Here is a 20,274-nt window from a genome sequence, read left to right on the forward strand (position 1 = left end):
CAGAAGACTGGAAGATTTGGGCATTATAAAACCCTTACAATTCTCCGAATGGGCAGCACCCATACTCCCTATTCTAAAACTGGATTATATTGTAAGAATCTGTGAAGATTATAAATTAACCATCAGTAGAGAAGCTCAGATGGACAAATACCCCATTCCTAGAATTGAAGACCTCTGTGCCAAAGTATCCAGGGGTTTAAAATACATCAGATTAGACCTCAGTTACGCTTACCAGCAGCTGGAGTTGCAAAAGATGGTGACAATCAACACACAAGGGTTTGTATACAAACCTTCTGGAGTCTCATCAGCCTGTACCATTTTCCAGTGTATGGTGGAGAACCTATTGCAAGACATCCCCAATGTAGTGGTTTATCTGGATGATGTACTAACTTCTGGAATCTCACCTGAAGGACACAGGTCAAATTGGGAAGAACTATTGTGATGGTTTAAGGAAACCGGTGTTACACGAGGGATCCGAGTAACTGGTGGTTACAGTAATTGAGGAATCAGTAGCTGCTAAAGGAGGATCCAGACGCTGGATTGATGAGATTGTTTTTTTCCATCCGTTAAGCCCGATTCTTCAAATTTTGAAAAGCCTGCCAGAGTCCGGGAGTCCCCAGACCAGCTAACCTTATGAGTTTTTCAATGGGGTATTCCTGTTACCCTTCAATAAAAAACTTCTTTGTGTTTCTAATCCTGTTCTTTGCTCCTCCATAGGTGAACTCTGGAGCTAGGAGGGGGAAAGAGGATGGTAGTGTGGCTCTTTAAGAGGGTGATACTTCGATACTTGAGGGCCACGTTATCAGGTCAGACTCTACAGATTGTTGAGGTGGGAAGCAGATCTAATCGAGAGTAAGGGCATGTATCCCGGGTCAAGGAAGTCACTGCAAGGGTTATGGATAGAGATCTCAGCAGTTTGAATAATTCATCCCCCATCATAGTCAGATACCTTCAAAACAGAGTCTAAATTGTACAAGTTCTCATTTATTCACAGAGCCATTTCCCACTCACTGGAAAACGTGTGACTCATGCTTAAAGTGGAATCCTTTTGTAAAGATGTACAGGTCGAAGAAGACTTCATTGGTTTGACACATGGAGGAGTTTGTCCCTCAGGGTGAGGTATAGCATGTGTATATCACCACCAAGTGTAAAGCACTGGGCCATTTTTCACAAATGTTCAGTTGACATCACAGGCATTTCAGTGTCGCTTCTCAACTTATTGGTACAAAATAACTATATTGCATGACAAACTCTGCCATCAGTATTTTATATAACTTTCTCTCATTCCTGCGACACACATTCTTCAAATGTATGATGACCCCATTGTTCTGTCCTGGGAATAATCACGTTCCAGAATGCCACAAAAATGTCATCCTGGACAGGTTCATGTCTCACGGCGCTAAAGGCAGAAGCTTTATGGGAGTAAACCTTTTTTAAGCTAGGATTCAAATTTGGAAACCTCAAAAGGCACACATTAATATGATTGATGGCACATACTGCGTACAACAGCATCCTTCATTACTGATCAGATTTGAGGAGATGAAGGGGTTCTGTCATGCTTCACGCAGTGACTTGTCAGTGCCACCGTTTTGCAAAGTTCAGATGGTTGCCATTTGCAATCTACACGGATGTGTCATAGGAAATGAAGTGCTTTTTCAACTCCCCAGAGTTTCCCCTGAGCCCTCACTACCTAGAGCCTGCCAAACCAGCTCAGAGCTAACAGCTGCAGCTTAGCCTGCATGGGCGGTCTTCTCTTCCCCGACTCTTGAACTAACAAAAACTTGAACTGCCCTTCACTGGCCTTTAACTGAACTAGATCACCTATCAAAACACTCCAAGAGAGTCTAACTGTTATTACTAGGCAGGATTAAAAGCAACAGGCACTGCAACATCCTGTGCGCTACATGGTACACTGCCCACAGGTGCTAGATTACAAAGCACATGGTGTCAAAAAATAAAACTGATTTTGTGACATTAGCTTAATGATTTCCATTGATCCTATGACAGTGTCATCTTGCTGAGATCTAGACTCATCACATTGGTGTTATTGATGTGTAGATGCAATGGTATCCTGTATTTTCTTGAAACTGTGGAAGACTAGCCTGAAAACAATGTCCGAATTCATCTCAGCATATGTTTTAGGTGCAGCTGGAGTGTTGGGTGTTCAATGGCTGGACAATTCCCTTCTGGTTCCCAATGTCACCACAAATGTTATTGCAACCTCATAGGATCTAGCCTCACGGAACACTTTAGATATTTCTGTGGGAAAGCAGGTTCCCTCAGTAGGATGTATGACACAGGCTGATTGTGTGTTGTCTTCATTCTCTCGCTTTTTTTGAGAAACGTCTCCGACATGCCTGAGAATTTGGAAGTACATTTCAAATAGAATTGCCATCGTTATGTAGGAAAGGTCATGACCAATTTACGTACAGCAAGGTCCCACAGATAACACTGTAATGACTTGACAGTCTGTTATAGTGGTGCTAGGTCACGAGTGAGAATTTCTCTGCTGTTCATTCAATGGAGTTATGGGATGATTTACATCCAGCTGAGTTGACAGATGAGACCTTATTAAAATGTCTCATTCTAGAGACAATATTTCAAATGGTGCAGCACCCTCTCAGTATTATGCTTGAGTGTCAACCCAGATTTGTGGAGGGGGTGAGTCTTGAACCCTACAACCTTCTGATTCAGAAGCAAGGGTACAAGCCACTAGCCACAGCAGATAATCAGAGAACACTCTCTCTGCTAGTGTCTTAGAGTAACCAAACTCATGGGTGAAGTCATGAAGATTTTTGAAAGTGATATTTGGATTTAACTATCCATATGAAAGTTAGTTTGTGTTTGAAAGGTGATAATTAGGGCAGCATGGTAGCACAGTGGTTGGCACTGCTGCTTCACAGCTCGAGGGACCTGGGTTCGGTCCTCAGCTTTGGTCGCTGTCTGTGCGCAGTTTGCACATTCTCCTCGTGTCTGTGTGGGTTTCCTCTAGGTACTCCAGTTTCCTCCTGCAGTCCAGGGATGTGCAGGTTGGATTGATTGGCCATGCTAAAATTGCTCCTTAGTGTCCTGAGATGTGTAGGTTAGAGGGATTAGGGGGTAGGGCCTGGGTGGGATTGTGGTCGGTGCAAACTCAATGGGCCAAATGGAGTCTCTGCACTGTAGGGTTTCTATGATTGCACCTGCGACATTGTTGAAAAATCAGCTAATGCAATTTATATAATTTTCAATGTTGAAAAAAATTAATTCATATAATACTTTTTAGCTACTCACTGGTGTTCCAGGTGCCACTCGTGATACAATTACTGGCATTTTCTGATCAATACCTCCCTGTGAAAAGAAGGAAAATGAGTTTAGTTTTCCCCAAGAAGTAAATGAACATAATTGTTAGAACAGGCTATCAATTGTCAATTAAACAAGGAAGTGCAACATATTTCTCTACTTAGACCAGGAATCCATCTTCCTTAAAACAGGCTATTGACTATCATCACTAATACATATTGTTACAAAAATGTTCATTTTACATTCAACAAGTTCTGTCGTCTAAAGCATAGTCATTACAAATTTGATCTGTCATAGACAATGTTTTTGGCCTGAGTGGTTGCAGCATGAGAACCTTGCTTTTGATGGAAGTTGACACACGATGCCCTATATATTTCTTTAATGGTATAACCTGAGAGTGCAACAATAGCAACCTCTTAGGACATGAACCAGATTTTGTTTTCCACCTGTTCCATCTCTGAAGGCAGACGGAGCAAGCATTTAAAGTGAGACAAGGCCAGAAACAAGTTTCATTTTACAAAAGAGCTAATATTCAAAACAGCTTATAACTTCAACAGCACTTAAGCCAATGTGTATTACTAATTTTCATGAACATAAGAAAACATCCTTTTAGTCCAGTGGTCATCATACACTTATTGACTTAAACAGGAGAGCACCTGCCTTGGCATCTTTTTTGTTTCACAATGCTTCCATGCCCACGTCTCACTTTTTATCTCCCTCAGCAGACAGGATCAAGGGATTTTAAGATCAAGGGATTTTCTAGCACAATAGCTGAGATATTTAATATGCAAACTAACAGATTGTTTGCTGCTTTGTCTCTGTGGAAAACATTTAGTTTTCTATATCTTCCATGTGGACATCTTTTTAAAAAATGTATTTGTAAAAGAAACACTAAAACATAATTGATTTCTTATCCTCAAGTGGTGTTTTGTGATGATGAAATGTACTGAACAAATTCAGAATAGGTATTGCATACTCAATTGCATAAGAAAGCGTGTCAATATAAGCAAGATGTACCTTAACATTGAAACCAAATCTCCCATTCTCGTCTGCTTTCATTCTTATCAGAACTAGATTGTCATGAGGAACAATACCATTCGGCTGCAGAAAACAGAAACAGGATATTAAAGTCATTTGTACTGAAAGAGACTGGAGATTTTTCTTAAAGGCTACAAATTAAGCAGAACATATAGGCTCTTAACTTTCAACTCTAGAGACTGCTTGTCAACAAATCACATCTAATTAGCACTTAAGATGATCGGATGTTCACCCAAAATCCCTTCTCATGTTTTTCTGTGAAAATAAATGGAGGAAACCCACTACCTCCCTCCTATTATCTACAGGCTTTTAAAAGACAGCTTTGAACTGGAAAACTGCATCTTGTTTGGGTTACTGACTGTGACTTTTACACTGAGCGCCTTGGTCGTTTATCTATGTTATTACTTATAAAAAGAATTCTACCAAGAACTTAGAAAGTGAGTCAGCATTTGCAAAAAGGGGAAAAAAAAATGATGATACTTCAGGTCTGGAGCCATCAGAGTGGTTTGATGAAGGTTGTACGCTAGAATATAACCTGTCTTATCGCTTCACAAATGCTGAGATTCAGACATGAGCAGTTACCCTTTTATTTTATTCTTTTAAAGATTGTTTATTTGAAAACACATTAAAGAGCAAGATATTGACTTGCATCTAAATGTCCAAACAATATTTCACAGCAACTGGATGTCTAAAGAAAAACTGGATTTGTGGATTTAGATCAATAAAACAGAGTTCACATGACTACAGATAAGTTGTTCTCTGGATTTGGGTACCAGAATCCTGAAACTTGTATCACTGGATTCTATCACCCTTGTGACATCTTCCACACTTATCTCACAGCACCAGGGACCTAGGTTTGACTCCCCGCTTGGGTCACTGTCTGTGTGGAGTTTGCACATTCTCCCAGTGTCTGCGTGGCTTTCCCCCCACAATCTGAAATCCGTGCTGGTTAGGTGCATTGGCCATGCTAAATTCTCCCTCACTGCACCCAAACAGGTGCCAGAGTGTTGCGACTAAGGGATTTTCACAGTAACTTCATTGCAATGTTTATGTAAGTCTACTTGTGGCAAATAAACTTTAAAAAACATCCGCACAACTGTCTCAATTCAAATGATATTTCCTTTATATTTGTGTTGAATTCAGCATTTGATCCACAGCATACAACTGCATTAAGGTCAACAGTCACTTACAGCGCTTTATATTAAACCTAAAATAGATCAAGTGAAATCAAAGTTAACATTTAAATCCAGCACAGATTATGGGTTCCCAGTCTGTTTGCAACTTTCCTTCCTAATTATTAAAAACTCTCAGTTGGAAGTTGTGAATCAATTCTGTGAATTACATCAGTCTACTGTTCATTTAAACAATGTCACTGAGCATATTAAAGAACATAATACAAGGTCAAACATATGGCTATGTTATGCTTGTGTAAACTGCATTACATAACACTGCAGAGCTACGCTTTCAACAAATGGCTCAAATATTTAAGATAAATTTTCTTTGTATTATGGTGGTGCCTATCCACCTTATGAAATGGTTTGTATTGTGGTTGTCATCTCTGTTCAGCATCACAGTGTGGCACAACAATATGGTGGTCTTTGCTGGATTTACTGAAGAAAAAGACTGGGCTGAGAAGATCAAGGATTTGCTAGGATCTCTTCTTAGCTGGCTCAGCTTTTAATTTCTGCTCAGCTCTTGCAATGCCCTTTCAAATAGTCAGTCTCCATTAGATCAAGGCCATCAGTGACTGCCTCCTGGTGTTAACATTCACTGCCTTCATATCTCACTCGGAGGTGCCCTTGTAGCAAGGGTACTGAGGTCCACAAGGTGATGATCCTGTGGCCAGCTCACTGTGCAGAAAGTCTTTGGACACACGGCTGTCATTCATCCAATGAATGTGACTGGCCAGCATAGATGTCATTAGCTTAGCAATGAATGAATGCTGATGAAATGAGCATGCTCCAGGACCACCAAAAGGTGATCTTGTTCTGCCATGAGATGCCAAGGATATGTCTGAGACAGTGAAAGTGAAAAATGTTCAGTTTTCTTCTCCAGCCTGGAATATGTAGTCTCATTATGGTAGAGGAGTGCATTAAGGATGTATGCTTGGTAGACCTAGTTTGGTGTTCTCAGTTAGTTTGCTTTCATTCCATAATCTCTTGCTCAGTTTGGACATAACATTTGCAACCTTTGTGATGTGCACACTGATTTCAGCAGACAGATTATTGGTGACTGCAGAGCCTAGATATGTGAAGCTATCAACAACAACTAGCCTCAAAGTCAATCCTGATAGATGGTGGCATGGTTGCATTTGTCAATATAATGACATTTGCACCCCTGATATTGATGGTCAAATCAAACTCTTCACAGGTGCGACAGTCAATTCATTTACCACTAAGGTTTCTTTGGTATGGAATGCGAGTGTAGTATTAACAGAATCTCAGAGGAGGACATGGCACACCTGTGTCTTGGATCTCAGGTGAGCAAGGCTGAACAGTTTTCTGTCAGTTCTGATAATCTGACGCCCTCATAGATAGCCTCAAGTCTTATGAAAGCAGCTATGCCAGAGTGCAGGCACCTGTTTGCCTGCATTGCAGATCTCAAAAGGGTTATCATATTGCACCATCAGAGCTGACCTTATCCTTCACGTTGGCTAGAAAGAGGAGATCACACTGAGCAGCTCTGCAGGCAGGTAATCTTCTCCAGCAGTTTAAATAGATTGCCTCTGCTCACATGATAGAATGCCTTGGTGAGACTGAAGGCAATGTGTAGCTGTCTTCTTTGCTCATATTTCTCCTTAAGCTGCCAGGTGGAGATGATCACATCGACTATAAATCTTCCAACCACAATCACAATCTGAAAGCACAACTTTTTGAGGATATATGTGCTCAGCCAAGATCTGCAGTCTGACAAGGGCAATGCATGCAAATATGTTTCCATGATACTCATCAAAGAACTGCTTCATTAATCAGTGCAAATGCAAAGTTGCCCTTATTCTTGTATGGGGTCTCAATCTTTGCAACACACACATTCTGGAGCACTGCCCCCTCCTTCCAACAGAGATAGCAGTTGCTGCAGTGTTACCAGTTTCCCTGGCAAGCCTACTTGTCAGTGCCTACTTTTGAAATCCTAGTAGATGAATATGTTCTGACTTAAAGATTCTGCTAATAATAGTGTCAAGCTCCTCAAAGTGCTATGTTACCTCTGCAGTTGAGCAGAATGTTGCAGCATAGACACTATTAAGTTTAAATAGCCTTGTTTTGAGTTGAGGAGTGATGGAGAGATGATGTTCTGAGCCATTTGTGGGGGAGCGGTTTTCTATTATTGAGTCGTTAGTTTCTTCAAACAAAGGCTACACTTGACTTACCTATGCCAGATGAACATGTAAAGTTTTTCTTTAAGTTATCCACCCTCTGCAAGCTGAGTGTCTTGCTGGAAGCTATGACAACGTTCAGCCTATCGATTAGCTGCAAGTCAACTGAACATCCTGTGCATGTGGTCCTGGTGTTCCAGTTTGGTGATCAAAGAGTTGGCAACAACTTTCTTTTCATTTGTTTTATTTCTTTGCTTGGCACAATGAATTCTATCAACTTGTTGAATAGAGACTCTAAGCACTCATTAACGCACATGGACAATGGCAGGTCAGCACCTAATTAGTTGGAGGCTGCCTGATCTGAGGTCGAGATGTGTGTCTGACCAGTGTGAAAAGATGTTCCTCTCACTAATAACAGCCTTATCTCTGCACCAATCAACTTGGGCTTATCACTCATAACTGCTGTCACCCATGTTACACTAACACACTATGGCATTGGGCCTAAAATCTGATGAAAATATATGGAGACCTGGGCTCCCGAAAAATCAGGGTTCTTCCCTCAACCCACTTATTAGGTTCAAGAAACCACTATATTTGGCACTGGCTTGATTGCAGGAATTGCCAGAAAGATGACATAATAAAGATATCAGCCTGCCTTTGGGTTCCACTCCAGCCATTTTTAATCAGGATTTATGCCCTTAGATTTCAACTCACCCGAGATATGCATAAAACAATGGAGCTGCTCACCACCAGCTGGGATTTGGTTCACGAGTGCCAGGCCATATCCAAGCTGATGGACCCGCACACTGCGTGTCTAGGGGGCCAAGCCTTCCTCTGAAGCTTCAGCCTGTGGACATGAGGAACCCAATTTCTGTGTTTCGATTAGGACAAGCTGAGGACTTGTTGATAGAAAGTTGTGTACTGACAGGGAAAGGTGCATTTTTACATTGCTGCAAGCCAGCAATGTATACTGAACAAAAGAGGCAAACCAGCACACACAAACAGGAAGCATGCTAACTCTCTTCATCCACAGACTAAATCGGTCCATTGGACACACATCTTTGGATGGTTTGTAGCATTTATATATTATGTTGCCCAGCTATTTTTCAATACAGACTGAGGCAGACACTGGTTATTATTTGATAAATAGTCAAGTCTGCTAAGATGACTACTTTACTTTCGTTAACCACTCTAAAATGAGTTACTTAATTTAAAGGACATCTTACAGTAGATTTGTCTGATGTTATGGGACCATCCAATAGATCTTGGAAGTGAGGGCCCAATTCCTGATGGCAGGAATTAGACTGTTGAGACTGCGTTGTCGTGATTTTTTTCTGTTTTGGTGGCAATGCAGGCGGCCGTCCTTCTCCAGCTGTCTCCTGACAACTAAAAAAAAAGTTGAGTTTAATGCATAATGACTTCAAACAGAACTATTACAAAACAAATGTCTGAGCGCTTTACAAGGAGAGGTGGATACTAAGCAGGAACAGAGGGGATTTATTGCCAATGCTCTGTGTAGTGGGGCTTCAAAAGTAAAGACAATGAGAGAATTAAAAAAAATGCAGATTCTGGGAGTTTAAAACAAAAGAAATCCCTGAAAACTGTCAGTAGGTCAGTCAGCATGTGCAATGAAGGGTCTACATCAGAAAAGCTAACTTGCCTGTTCTCTCCAAAGTTGATGACTGAAGGATCCCAGCATTTTCTATTTTTGTTTTAATGTTTCAACAGAAGCGGTGAAAAGTTGAAGCATAACTCAGCACCATTCTGGAGATGGATAGCCCTTTCCACGATGGTTTGGATTTAGGATAAAAAGCTCAGTTTCAAACTAAATGCCAAGGATCTGCACCACCTCTTTCAACTTGAGGGAGGTCAGAAAAGCTCCTGGCATCTGAACCAAAAGCATTTAAAATGAAAAGGAAGCCAAAAAAGGATGGCTTGCCAACACTGAGCTAAAAGAAAGAGGGACACATTAGGAATCTGAAGCTACATGTCAACGTGTAGCTCTTTGTTGCACCTTTTCCACCGCACATAATAAATTGGCAACCAAGTTATGCAAAGGGCTGTTATTTGGAAATGAACTGTGTTATACGGGCTCAATTTTACATCTTATGATGGACATTCAAATCATTTACCATATTCACCCATATAGCCTCATTTACTGCTGTCACACACTGAAGGGTTTCAATGACCTGTCACTGAATACTCAAATACTTCTAATCTTGTGCTACAGTTTGCAGCTGAGCACAACTCATCCCAGATGAAGAATTTCCTCTTTGCTCACAAACAATGACCTGGACTCAAATTGCACTAATCTTCAGAATTTGTTTTTGCTCAAGGCTCAAAGCTCATTTGCAGAATTAAAATCTTTCATGAACCAGAGCAACATTTAGCACAAAAAAATTGTATTAAATTTTGAGTGACGCAATCTGGTGTGGCTTTATAAATATGGTGGAACATGGTGTTATCACAAAAATCATTTTTAATCACTGCTTTCGTCCAATGCCTATGAATAAATCAATTTTAAATAACAGGTGTCCTGAAAACTATAAAGTGCCATTTATTAGTTACCTTAATCAATTTTAGTAAATTAAGACTCTCCAATAAGGGCTCATTGCTGTCTTTGCACCTTTAAAAAGAGTCTCATTTTTGCGTATGCTATTTCACTTCATGCAGCTACTTGTGGGTAGCCCTGCAGTAGTTACAGCTGACATGCCAAGGGTCTGATGTGAAAAAAAATTTTTCAGCCCAATGACATTTATTTGGTGTTCCTTCCTTCCCAATGTGAAAATGGTGAGTACCTTGAACAAAATGTCATTTTTCTAAAGTTTTCTTCCGCTTCAATTGCCTGCATTAAATCAAATTAGATGTTTTTGCAGTTGAGAAACAGTGGAATGATTTTACCCACCCAACAATCTACAGCTTTTGACTATTGTTAGGGCTAACATGGCATCCCTTAAAAACAGGTCAGGTCAGGTCAAGTCCCACCTTAACAATTGGCAAAGTAAGGTGTTAACCAAAAAATGATGAAAGGCTTTGTTACTTATATTACACAGTTGCACTCTTTCTTGAAACATTCCTTATTTTCTCTGAAGGCTATTATTTCCTCTGAAAAGAAACAGTGCACCCTTCGTGTTGGTATAACAAGCTGTGAGCTGCAAGATCAAACTTTACCAAAGAGTGCAATGCTTTGTGTCTATCCAGCCAAGTTTGAGATTCGTTATGAATGGTAGATGAAAGCAGCTTATTTTACAGTCTAGAACAGTATTTAATGCTGTAGCCCCAGGCAATCTTCTTAATGATGTACACTGTGCACCAGGTTGCATTATCCTAACTGGCCATGTTTGCACTTTTTTCCAACAGGAACATGTTGGTATTTTCAGTGAATAAAATTATCTTTTAGTGAAATGCATCTGTCTAATCGCCAGAGTCAAGGAAAAATAAATTGGTCACTTTGGCTAGAAATGAATCACCTGCTAATTCTAATTAAAGCTAGCTTTCATACATATGACAAAGCAAAATAATTGATCATCTCAAGCCTGCTGCGCACAAGTTAATATTTGATGCTGAACAGAAGCAATTGCAACTTTCATTTGAAACATTGCATGTTTGCATCCAGCTACAATTCAAGTGGGGATATGTTGAATACATATTTTATAATTTGATACAGGCCAAAGTTATGTCACAAATGGCAGAACCCAAGATTTGATTACCATTATATTTTGGAGGGTAAAGTACAATACTATGAGTTTTTATTCCATTTGGTGTCTACCTTGTGTGGTGCTTGGATATGAAAATACTTCTACTGGAAGACACATGATGAACGGCATCCACACTGCAGGATTAATAACTGTTGCAAGTTTCATTCTGGAACAATTTAGATTTGATGATAGAAAATTCAACCCTTGCTTATAAAAATTTAACAGGAATCGAGGTCAGCAGGTATCGTCAGTGGAAAAAAGGGCAATTTAAAAACCAGAATGAGTGAAGGTACATGAAAAAAAAAGAGGGGGCAAAAAGTGACTTTGCTGTGAACTTCTTTCTCAACCACAACATTAGGCTCCAAACCCAAACAATCTGAAAACTCCCACACACACATTAGATAAATCTCCTGAATAAGTGTGTGTTAAGTAACCAGTAAGGGAAACTTACGGAGATGACTCCAGAATGATACTGTTTGCTTGCGTGGAGGAAGGAGATTTGTGGTTGGCAAAGGCTTCACTTGAGGAAACATGCACTATGTGGTCAACCAAATGTCCTACAGATGATGGTCTCAGACGGCTTCCTTCCTGAGTGAACGTGGAGTTCCGACTTTATTCCAAGAATTTATTTGGCAGTTTCAGTTGCAAAGACAAAAAGAGAACAGAAACCAATTATGACACATGATCACCAAATTAATTACCACAACATGTGTTTTACTAATCCTCAACTATGGCAGTATTGTAACAATTTCCACACAACCTACCTCCAAAAAAAAACCCAAATAGTATCATTCACAAAAAAAACTTACACACAGAACAAACCTGAATTTATATAGAACAATTTAAATTTTCATGGTCTACCAAGGCATTTCATGAATTACTTTTGAAACGTTGTCACCATTGTAATATAACACCAGCTGTTTCTCTGCATTAAGCCACAAGCCACTACAGATTGAATTTATAATCCTGCAATACTACAGCAACAATATTATAAATTTAATGCTTCAGTAAGAAATGTCATCACACATAAAATATAATATGCTGGCCTTCAAAGTTAGCTACTGATCCCTATCAGCAGAAGAAAAAGCCTCTCATAGATAGCACCAGAATGAAAAATAACAGGCTCAACATTCATTTTTCATATTTCTGTACTAATAAATAGATCAGTGCTGTTACAATTAAAGTATACTTATCTGAGCATACACACTACAGCTTGCCTGTTGCCTATTTCTTGAACACTCAAAGTTGAAAGTGTTACCCTTTGTTTGATTCCAACCATTTTAGAAATGAGCTAACTACATTCATCCAACATAATTTCTTGTTGTCAGAATTAGTCAACATGAAGTTGAATATTTATAACATTGCTTTTCAAAAACAAGGTCTACTCATTGGAAATGGTTCATATAATGTGTTCATTCTGTGAGCTGTTGAATTTGTTGATGCTATAGCTTGTCAGAAATGCCAGACTACACTGGTCTCAAGAGCACATTGTCAAAACATCCTTTCAAAACCAAGTAATGGAATGAGTGTGCAGGAAGAAATATGAATTATGTTGAAGGTGCAATGTGACAGCTTGGGTCCCATTCTAACAATTATCTGACATTCAATAATTATGCACATTGATCTTTCTCAGTGGGATGTGATAGATGTGACTGGACTGTTGCGCACAAACTTGAAATGTTAGCACACAGTCAATTAACCAGAAACAAGAGGTCACCAAGCTCCAAGTGCAACACAGACATATAATAAGCAAGCATGGACGCACATAGGGGCACAGTCTTCCTGCCATTACTTAGGAACTCACCACAGCACAGATGGCACTTTCTAAGGCCACAACCAGGGCAAGGATGGCAGACACTTACGAACAAGTTCCCCTCAAGTCACACACCATTCTGACTTGGAATTTTTTTTTAACTATTCTTTCACTGTCACTGTGTCAAAATCTTGGGACTTCCTTCCGAACAGCACTGCTGGTTTACCTTTACCACATGGACTGCAGTGATTTAAGGTGGTACCTTCTCAAGGGCAATTAGGGATGGAGCATAAATGTTGGCTTAGCCAATGGCACCTACATTCCCTGAATCAATATAAAAACAGAAATTCGGACATCTGTTCATTGGCCACTGTCTAAACACTAGTAGATTGGGCAAAGAAATTGGAGAATCAGAAAGGTGCTAGCTGGTGGTCCTTTCATTCCAATCTAGAATTTTTTGAGTTAGTGGGGTAAGATGGTAGGACAAAGTCACACATCTCATCAGTTGTTCCTCATGGTTGAATCAAATACTTTGGGAAAGTATACCATCCTTTCAAAATTACTGAACTGGGAAATAGTTAACAGCTGGTAGAAACATAATTTGCCATAGACAAAAGAAGTTTTTACAAGTGTACTTTTTGAACAGGTGTTTATATACTTTCAATTCTGTTCAAAGACCTGTAATGAAAAGCTATTTGAACTTTGTGACTTAGTCTCAATACAATGCAACTACATCTTCCTGGTTATAGTTTCATTTTGAATGTATAAGGCAAGAGATCTATTCTTAACAAGACATGGCTGAATGATGTACTTGATTCATCTACAGCAATTAATTGCTTTCCACACAAGCATAGGGCTGAGAGATGTTCTAAGGATTCTCTGTGCAACATACACAACACAAAATTAATTTGATGTCTGCTAAATGAACTGAATTCAAACCAGCAGTTTTCCTATATCTAACTGGACAGATGGTCTGAGAATGCAGGGCAGCAAGTAAGGGAAGTCTAGATTAAAGTGCAGTTTTTTCAATGGAAGAGATCTGACAGGCAAGGCAGATGAACCCAGGGCATGGACAGGTACATGGGACTGGGATAATTTAGCTGTTACTGAAACATGGTTGGGGGGGGGGGGGGGGGGGGGGGGGCAGCAGGACTGGCAGCTCAATGTTCCAGGGTACAGATGCTGTAGGAAAAGTAGAACAAGAGGTAAGAGAGGAGGGGGACTTGAGTTTTTGATTAGCAAGAACATCACAGCAGTACTGAGAGGGATTATATCTGAGGGCTCACCCACTGAGTTAATATGGGTAGAACTGAAAAACGAGGGAGAGATTACTGATAGGATTGTACTATAGGCCCCCAAATGTATCCGAGGATATTGTGGGAAGCTAGGGAAGAAATTGTGGGTCTACTAGCAGAGATATTTGAATCATTGGTAGCCATAGGTGAGATGCCTGAAGATTGCAGGGTAGTAAATGTTGTGCCTTTGTTTGAGAAGGACTGTAGGGAAAAGTCTGGAAACTACGATAAGTCTAACATCTGTAGTGGGGACATTGTTGGATGGTATTCTGAGAGACAGGATCTACAGGCATTTAGAGAGAAAGGACTGGCTAGGGACAATCAGCATAGCTTTGAGTGGAAAATCATGCCTCATGAATTTGATTGAGTTTTTTGGAGGAGTAACCAAGAAAATACATGAGGGTGGTGCAGTTGATGTTGTCTACATGGACTTTAGCAAAGGCCTTTGACAAGGTACCACATGGTAGGTTGTTGCGTGAGGTTAAATCTCATGGGACCTAGGGTGAGACAGCCAATAATTGGCTTGACAGCAGAAGAAGTGGCTGTAGAGGGTTGTTTTTCAAACTAGAGGCCTCTGACCAGCAGTGTGCTGGGTCCATTGTTTATTTTAATGATTTGGATGAGAACTTAGGAGGCATCGTTAGTAAGTTTGCAGATGACACCTTGATTGGTGGCACAATGGACAGCGAAGAAGGATCACAGCAGTTCTTGATCAGTTGGGCCAACGAATGACAGATGAAGCTTAATTTAGATAAATGTGAGGTGATGCATTTTGGTACACTGAATCGGGGCAGAGCCTACTCAGTTAATGGTAGGGCATAGGAGAGTTATAGGACAAAGAGACATAGGAATATAGGTTCATAGCTCCTCGAAAGTAAAGTCACAGGTGGACAGGGTGGTGAAGGCAGCATTCGACATACTTGGTTTCATTGGCCAGAAGTTGAGAAGTCTTGTTGAAGTTACACAAGACATTGGCAAGGCCACACTTGGAATACTGTGTACAGTTCTGGTCACCCTTTATAGAAGAGATAGTAAGCTAGAAAGAGTGCAGAAAAGATTTACTAGGATGCTTCCAGGGCTTGACAGTTTGAGCTATAAGTGGATAGACTGTGACTTTTTTCCCCAGAGCATAGGAGGCTTAGGGGTGATCTTATAGTTGATGTGGTGTATATGGATTTTAGCAAAGTGTTTGATAAGGTTCCCCATGGTAGGCTACTGCAGAAAATGCAGATGCATGGGATCAAGGGTGATTTAGCAGTTTGGATCAGGAATTAGCTAGTTGATGGAAGACAGACGGTGGTGGTTGATGGGAAATATTCAACCTGGAGTTCAGTTACTAGTGGTGTGCCTCAGGGATCTGTTTTGGGGCCACTGCTGTTTGTCATTTTTATGAATGACCTAGATGAGGGTGTAGAAGGATGGGTTAGTAAATTTGCTGACGACACCAAAGTTGGAGGAGTTGTAGACAGTGAGGATGGATGTTACAGTTTGCAGAGGGATATAGATAAGCTGCAGAGCTGGGCTGAGAGGTGGCAAATGGAGTTTAATGCGGAAAAGTGTCAGGTGATTCACTTTGGTAAGAGTAACAGAAGTACAGAATATAGGGCTAATGGAAGGAACTCTTGATAGTGTCGACGAGCAGAGAGATCTCGGTGTACATGAGCATAGATCCCTGAAAGTTGGCACCCAGGTTGATAAGGTTGTTAAGAAGGCGTACGGTGTGTTAGCTTTTATTGGTAGAGGGATTGAATTTTGGAGCCATGAGATCATGTTGCAACTGTACAAAACTCTGGCGCGGCTGCATTTGGAGTATGTGTATAGTTCTGGTCGCCGCGTTATAAGAAAGATGTGGAAGCATTGGAAAAGGTGCAGAGGAGGTTTACCAGGATGTTGCCTGGTAATGGTGGGAAGGTCTTATGAGGAAAGGCTGAGGGATTTGAGGTTATTTTCATTAGAGAGAAGAAGGTTAAGAGGTGACCTAATTGAGGCATACAAGATGATCAGCGGGTTAGATAGGGTGGACAGTGAGAGCCTTTTTCCTCGGATGGTGATGGCGATGGCTAACACAAGGGGGCATAGCTTTAAATTGAGGGGTGGTAATTATAGGACGGATGTCAGAGGTAGGTTCTTTACTCAGAGGATAGTAAGGGCGTGGAACGCCCTGCCTGCAGCAGTTGTGGACTCACCAACTTTAAAAGTATTCAAATGGTCAGTGGATAGGCATATGGATAACATTGGAATAGTTTAGGTTAGAGGGTCATTAGATTCGTTCCACTGGTCGGCGCAACATCAAAGGCCGAAAGGCCTGTACTGCGCTGTAATGTTCTATGTCCTATAGAGGTCTATAAAATAATGAGGGGCATACATCAGCTAGATAGTCAACATCTTTTCCCAGAGGTAGGGGAGTCTAAAACAAAAGGGCATTAGTTTAAGGTGAGAGGGGAGAGATACAAAAGGGTCCAGAGGCGCAATTTTTTCAGAAGGTGGTGAGTGTTTGGAATGGGCTGTCAGAGGTAGTAGTAGATGCAGGTATAATTGTCTTTTAAACAGTTACTTGGGTAAGATGGGTATAGAGGGATAGGGACCAAAAGCAGGTATCGGGACTAGATTAGTTATAAAAACAGAACAACACGGCCAAGTTGGGCCAAAGGGCATGTTTCCATGCTGTAAACCTCTGACTCTAAAGGCCATCAAATATAGAAAACTAACCATGACAAAAATGATGTATTTTAATGAAGGTTTTCAATTAAATAATGGTTTCTTTAATTATCACAAGTAGAGGTAAAGACAATGCAGTTTCATGTACAGAAATCATGCCCTGGTTTACGTTGATATATACAACAACTGCTGTTGGCAATTTGCTTTAGGATGGAGACAAATGACTCAAAATACAGCATGCAGTTGATTTGTTTGGCAGATTTTTGAACTAAACATTTATTAGGCAACTGTTTTTGTATACTATTTACAGGATACTTAATTTTTTAAAAAATTGTGTTGCTTTTACACTGGAATTGCAAATTATTATTTAATCTGGAACAGACATAGTATACTGAAGATATTGCGGTCAGTGGTGAACTAATAGTGTCAGGTGATCTTTATTTGCCTGCAGGCCTTTACAGGCTTTTGCACTGGAACTTAGTGATTATATTGAACATACAGCACAGAAAAAAGGCCATTCAGCCCAAGCAGTTCATGCTGGATTTATGCTCCAGTTGGTTAGTGATTCACTTCAGCAATGGATTCTTTACATGCAATCAAGACGACTGTAATCAGGGCAAGCTACCATGCAACTCCTAAACTGATCAGATTGAAGAATCCTTAACTGAGGCATGCAGAATCTGAGGCCAGAAAGTATAAATTTCAATGGAAAATCTCTCAATAAATGCAGTAAAGATTTTGGAAAGCAGGACAACCATGGCTCGAAATTCAAGATTTCCGTGCTTAACTGTGCATGCACACTTGTCTGTAAATTGTTGCTCAATTAGATCTTTAAAATAGCGAGTGCTAATAACATCTTATTTTAACCACAAAATCTGGGCCATTATGCTTCTACTTTTATTTGTTTATTCATTTCCGATTTAATAAATTTGTGCAAAAGCAGAAATATACCAGGAAAGGGGAACAAACCAAATAATTTAGCATAAGAAAACCAGAGTACTACCTTAAAATGATGAGAAAGACATTTGGAGAGTCACTTAGAATTGATTTAAGATAAAATAAGCTAGAAAGGCCGTTGCTAAAGGATGAGAAGGCATGCAGCCACAACTCACATAGAATTTACGAAAAACTGGTCCCAAATTTGGCAATGGGGTGTAGGGTTACATCTGGAAAAAAAGAGACTGATCACAATTGGATATCAGCAATATTTTCAATGACCAGACAACAATGCTGGTTTCCACTGGATCAGTTTACATGAGACACAATGGAAAAAGACTGCAGATGGTAGAAATCTGAAATAAACTGAGAAATTACTGGAAATAATCAGGTCTGTCAGGATCTGTGGAGGAAGAAATACTGAAAATTTCAACTTGAAAAAGTTAGAAATGTAACAGGCATGGAGGCAGGAAAAAGCAAGAGGGGTGAAAAGAATAAAAAATTAGTGATAGAGCAAAAGGCAGGGAAATTAAATGACAGAAGAGATGACAGTGCAAGGTGAAAGGAGATAGCAATGATCCAAGTAAAGAAAAAAAATACGTCTACAGTCACGGGTAGATAGATTTCTGATAGACAAGGGAATTAAAGGTTATGGGGAGAAAGCTGGAAAGTGGAACTGATCCACTTCAGATCAGCCATGATCTTATTGAATGGCGGGACAGGCTCGAAGGGCTAGATGGCCTACTCCTGCTCCTATTTCTTATGTAGGCTGAAATATGAATGTACAAAATCCAGCCCCTCAAGCTTACTTTACCATTTAGTAAGATCACGGTTGATCATTTTGTTGACCAATGATGAGTTCCACCTCCCCATCTATCCTCGTTAACCTCTGATTGAACTGATTAGCAAGAATTGATCTAACTTTACCTTAAAAATATTCAGTGATCACACATCCACTGCCTTGAGGCAGACTTTCAAAGTCGCACAATCCTCAAATAATTTCTCATCTCTTTCCGACAAGGGTGATCCCTAATTTTAAAACGGTGCCCCCCACCTCTGGACTCGAGGGGAAATAGTCTTTCAATGTCTACTTGTCAATATCTTACAGGATCTTGTACATTTCAATTAAGTCACCTTTCCCGCTTCTAAACTCCAGTGGAAGCATGCCCAGCCTTTCCAACCTATCCTCATATACAACCTGCTCATTCTCTATATCAGTCTAGAAACCTTCTCTGAATTACCTCCCATGCTCTTATGTCATTCCTTAAATAAGGTGACCAAAACTGCAGGCAGTATTCAAGGTATGGTCTCACCAATGTCCTATATAACTGAACCATAACATCATCATTTTTATTTTCAATCAATTCCTCTTGAAACAAAGATTCAATCTGCCTTTGTGATTACACACTGTATCTGGATAATAACTTTGTGACTTATGCACCTTGATCCTTCTGCAACTTGAGATTCTGCAGTCGTTCTCCATTTAATTTTTTTTTAATTCTTCCTGGTAAAGTGAATAACTTCACATTCTCTCACATTAAACTTCATCTGCCAGATCTTTGCCCATTCACTTAACCTCTCTATAGCTATCTGTTGCACTAAATACTTTCCTATCTACTTTGTATCATCTGCAAGTTTAGCTACCATGTCTTCGTTTCCCTCATTCAAGTTAAGCCAGAGAAAAACCCATTTATGCATACTCGCTGTTTTCTGTCTGCCAGCCAATCTTCAATCCAGGCCAACACATTACTTCCTACATCACGAGCTTTAATTGTTGCAACAACCTTTGATGTGGCAATTTATCAAACGCATTCTGGAAATGCAAGTAGAGTATAGGCTTGTCTTTGTCCATGACACCTGTTACCCCTTCAAAAAGAACTCCTGTAAATTGGTTAAGCAAGACATCCCTTTGTAAACCATACTGACTCATCCCATTTACCATGTTTTTATCTAAATGCGTAAGAAGTCTCACAACACCAGGTTAAAGTCCAACAGTGGCAAAAACCACTAGCTTTTAGGCCTCTAACCCTTCGTCAGGTGAGTGGAGAGTTCTGATCAGAGGCCTAAAAGCTAGTAGCTTTTGCTACCAAATAAACCAGCTGGGCTTTAACCTGGTGTTGTGAGACTTCTTAATGTGTTCACCCCAGTCCAACGCTGGCATCTCCACATTTTGTCTAAATGTCCAGCTCTTTAGTGATCAATTACAACACTATCTCCATGACAAACCGTCAAACTAACTGACCCATAGTTTCCTGTTGTCTGCCTCTCTCCCTCCTGGAATACAGGAGCTTTATTTGATAC

The 20,274-nt window shown here is 40.2% G+C and overlaps 1 protein-coding gene across 4 annotated transcripts in view; it reads right to left on the reverse strand.

The window, feature by feature from the left end:
• The window catches only part of ptpn4a (protein tyrosine phosphatase non-receptor type 4a), a 307,923-nt gene that overhangs the window by 61,286 nt on the left and 226,363 nt on the right, over positions 1-20,274 (reverse strand). For 3 of the 4 annotated variants that reach the window (XM_080199483.1, XM_080199485.1, XM_080199482.1), the window contains 5 exons: positions 18,150-18,203; positions 11,783-11,941; positions 8,860-9,019; positions 4,300-4,383; positions 3,274-3,330 (listed from right to left, as the gene is read on the reverse strand). In XM_080199483.1, coding sequence (XP_080055609.1) covers positions 3,274-3,330; positions 4,300-4,383; positions 8,860-9,019; positions 11,783-11,941; positions 18,150-18,203 — 514 coding nt within the window. The remainder of the gene's footprint in view (positions 1-3,273; positions 3,331-4,299; positions 4,384-8,859; positions 9,020-11,782; positions 11,942-18,149; positions 18,204-20,274) is intronic. The other variant, XM_080199484.1, reaches the window with a different exon arrangement.

The sequence above is a fragment of the Carcharhinus amblyrhynchos genome, chromosome 11 (assembly GCF_965287045.1).
Source record: "Carcharhinus amblyrhynchos chromosome 11, sCarAmb.v2.hapA, whole genome shotgun sequence".
NCBI lineage: Eukaryota > Metazoa > Chordata > Chondrichthyes > Carcharhiniformes > Carcharhinidae > Carcharhinus > Carcharhinus amblyrhynchos.